The 3,559-nt window shown below is 37.9% G+C and overlaps 1 protein-coding gene across 1 annotated transcript; it reads right to left on the reverse strand.

The window, feature by feature from the left end:
* Positions 1 to 1,416: 1,416 nt before the first annotated feature.
* LOC114530439 (nucleoporin GLE1-like) lies at positions 1,417 to 2,630 on the reverse strand. Its single transcript, XM_028552054.1, has 2 exons — positions 2,458 to 2,630; positions 1,417 to 2,345 (listed from the first exon to the last, which is right to left on the reverse strand). Exons 1-2 carry the CDS (start codon positions 2,469 to 2,471, stop codon positions 1,643 to 1,645), a joined length of 717 nt encoding a protein of 238 aa, XP_028407855.1. The 5' UTR covers positions 2,472 to 2,630; the 3' UTR covers positions 1,417 to 1,642.
* Between the last annotated feature and the right edge of the window lie 929 nt (positions 2,631 to 3,559).

Below are 3,559 nucleotides of genomic sequence, written 5' to 3' on the forward strand. Positions count from 1 at the left end.
AAAATTGAGTTGTATGAAAAGACAGCAAGTGACCTTATATCAATACAGGATGAAGTTATAGTCTCATAAAAGGAAATAGCGACCTTAAGATTAGACGACGGATAATAGACGACGGTTGTTACGGACTGGATCTAGCCTTACCGTCGTCGTCTGAGGGCGGGAAATTTAAGATTAAAAAATAAACAGACGACGGGGAATTCACAAAAATCGAAATGACAACTTTCAAAAAGACCAGAAAATTTTTAGTTGAAAGCTATTTTGATAACATTATCGACGACGAAGAGTTTGTGTTGTTGTATGATAGTAATTTTTCCAAAAATCCAGCGTTTCCTTACCAAGAATACGGCAGATTTTGTCTGGAAAAGTTGGAAAACACTGAATGCGAAGCTGAGCTGCGATTCAGAAAAAATGATATACCTGAGCTTGCTGAAGCTCTTGGTATACCTGAATATTTTAAATGTCCTCAAGGAACGAAGGCAGATGGTCTTGAAGGATTATGTGCTGTTCTGAAACGCTTTGCCTATCCTTGCAGATACTCGGACATGATACCACTGTTTGGCAGGGCAGTTCCTGAACTGAGCATGATCACAAATGTAGTTGTAGACTACATTTATGATCACCACGGCCACCGAGTTTCTCACTGGAATGAAATGCTTTTCAGCCCTGATAATCTAAAAGATTATGCTAGTTCTATTTTTTAAAAGGAGCTGCACTCAATAACTGTGTTGGGTTTATTGATGGAACTGTCCGAGCAATTTGTCGGCCAGGGAAACTGCAAAGAGCTGTCTACAATGGTCACAAACGTGTCCATGCTATTAAATTTCAATCTGTTGCTCTGCCAAATGGAATGATTGGTCATTTGTATGGACCTATGGGTGAGTAGGTTTTGAGCAGTTTTTTTGTTTATTTTTAAAGATCAATTTAGCATGGTTTATTCTTGGGTTAACTATGTATATACATGATGGTGCATTATTTCTAATTTGTTCAGAGGGAAGAAGGCACGACTCTTTTATGCTTGCACAATCTGGTCTACTAAACCAACTTCAAACATTTTGCTTTACTGAAGAAGGCCAACCTCTATGTCTATATGGAGACCCAGCTTACCCATTAAGGGTACACCTGCAGGCTCCATTCAGAAATGCTGTTTTAACTCAGCCGATGAAAGAATTCAACAAATCTATGAGCAAAGTTCGCATAGCAGTTGAATGGCTTTTTGGAGACATCGTGAACTATTTTAAATTCATGGATTTTAAAAAGAATTTAAAAATTGGCCTGAGCTGTGTTGGGAAAATGTATATTGTTTGTGCAATACTACGCAATGCATTAACTTGCCTCTATGGAAATCAAACCTCAGAGTATTTTGGTCTAAGCCCTCCCACTCTACAAGAGTATTTTGGGAACTATTGACTAAAGACATTGTAGATAAAACATTTATTGCACACTCTGTAAAGTACAGTACAATATTAAAACCATATAACCTTAAACGTTTAGTTATCTCAAGACTTCATAGAATAACAAAACAATGTTCACTGTTTTTTTTAAATACTATGTAAAAACTAACAGTTTTTAGAAACTATATTTCAATATAGTCCAAGCTAAAATGGAATATGAACACTTTATATATATAATAGTTTGTCATAGCTTACTTTCTATGGCTCAGCTGTGTTAACAAAGTCAGAATAAGATCATTTTGTTGCTTTTGTTGTTGTTGTTGGATTTGTTGTTGATTCATCATCATTTGCATGAGTTCATCATGTTTCTTGCTATCAGCTTCCAGCCTCCGTTTCTGCAAATCTAACTCTTCTTTTTTCCACTCATTCATTACAGCAGATTTTTCCCTCAAATAATTAACTGCATCACTGCCGTTTGATCGCCTTTTTACTGGTTTATTGGCTTTATTATCAACGAGTTTTCGTTTTTGAGTTTCACCCAACGTCTCCATGGCCATTAATCGAATCGATTCAGCATCTTCTCGATCTTTATTTTCTTTTTGCAATTTTTGCTCAGTAACATCCTGCTGATTTTGATCTGCTGCATCTTCAACTTCTACGATATCCTCAAGGGCCTTATCGATTTCACTAACGTCATCAATTTCGATGCCACTGGCCGATTCTTCGTCCTTCGTTTTCTTTCGAAATTCTCTTGCAAGTAAGTTGTATCTTTCTCTCACAGACCTTTGGTTGACTCGGAACGATACGTGCTGAACGCTGTTGAGATTTTGTGCAATCTCATTCCATTTAGTGCCCCTCTGTACTGTCCTTCGCCTTGTGCCTGTAAAGGGATCTACGACCAGGATTTCCCTGCACAACAGCTCGTCATGGTCTCGCGACCAAACCATTTGCCTCCTTAAAAGATACAAGGAAAAATCGAAATTTACACATTGATTCGACGAAAAACTCACACAGGAAAATCATATTTCTCCATCAAATCGAGAAAGACAAAAATTAATAAACTTACGGCTTTGGATCCATGAAAAGTAAGAGGCGTTTTCTAGTGAACGGCAAAACAGCAAAAATGGCGTCGTCGTCGTGATGTGGACGGAGCAATTTCTTTCAAAACATTTACTGCGCATGCTCAATAGTTCAATTCATTTCCGGTTACCGTCATCTCCACTAACCGTCGTCTAATCTTAAGGTCGCTAATAGTTGACAGTGGAAAACTACTGGGAGGTCTGCTCTCCATTTCGGAAAAAGATATGATAACTCAGGAGGTGGAAAAGATAAGAGAGATTTTCAATCTTGGTTTAAGAAGCAAGGGTATTGTTGATATAGCAGAGAAATTTGATCCTATGTTATTCTCAAACATTGTTAACAAAGTCCAGAATCAATGTCCAACAATAACTAATATCCTGGAGCAGCTAGTACTATCTAGAAACATATCAAGAAACACCCTGAAAATGGCAGACATGAAAATGAAGGCCTCTATCCATCTGCTGGCTTTACTGTTGGATGTACGTGACCAGCATGCTGGCAATGACATACCTGTTCTCTTTGGTTTGGTATGTTTGTGCTACGGGGCTGGCCCGTCAATGATTGAGATCATGCAACATTTAGGACTTTCTGAATCCTTTCAAGTTCTGTAGGTCTCATCATAGTTTACAATGATACCTTTGCGTCCAATTGCACAATGTTCATATTATTCTTTTATATTTCATTCTAGGACCGAGGTCTTAAAAAAGCAGCCAGAGAATTACAAGGCTGTAATAAAACTTCCGGACGGCAGATGATAAACCAGTTATAACCTACCAAGACAACCTCCAGTTGAAAAGAACAAGCATGCGTCATCTTCGACTGTCAAAGTTACAAAAGAAAATGAAGCAGAACAAGATGTGGGACTTTACAGTAAGAGGCTGGCGGGTTGCGGGAACGGACGGGATTGAGGAATTACTCAAGGTCAAAAGTACAGGTTTGGCACCTCAATGAAATGTTAAGTCTCTTAAATTTGAGGACACAAAGATTGGTGAGTATTTTTGAAGCGACCAAAACAAATGCAAAAGAACACTATAATGTCACGCCTGTTTAAAATAAATCTGTTTTATTGTATAATTGTATGATTCTTT

The sequence above is a fragment of the Dendronephthya gigantea genome, unplaced genomic scaffold (genome assembly GCF_004324835.1).
Source record: "Dendronephthya gigantea isolate DGI-Jeju-01 unplaced genomic scaffold, DenGig_1.0 000062F, whole genome shotgun sequence".
Classification (NCBI taxonomy): Eukaryota; Metazoa; Cnidaria; class Anthozoa; order Malacalcyonacea; family Nephtheidae; genus Dendronephthya; species Dendronephthya gigantea.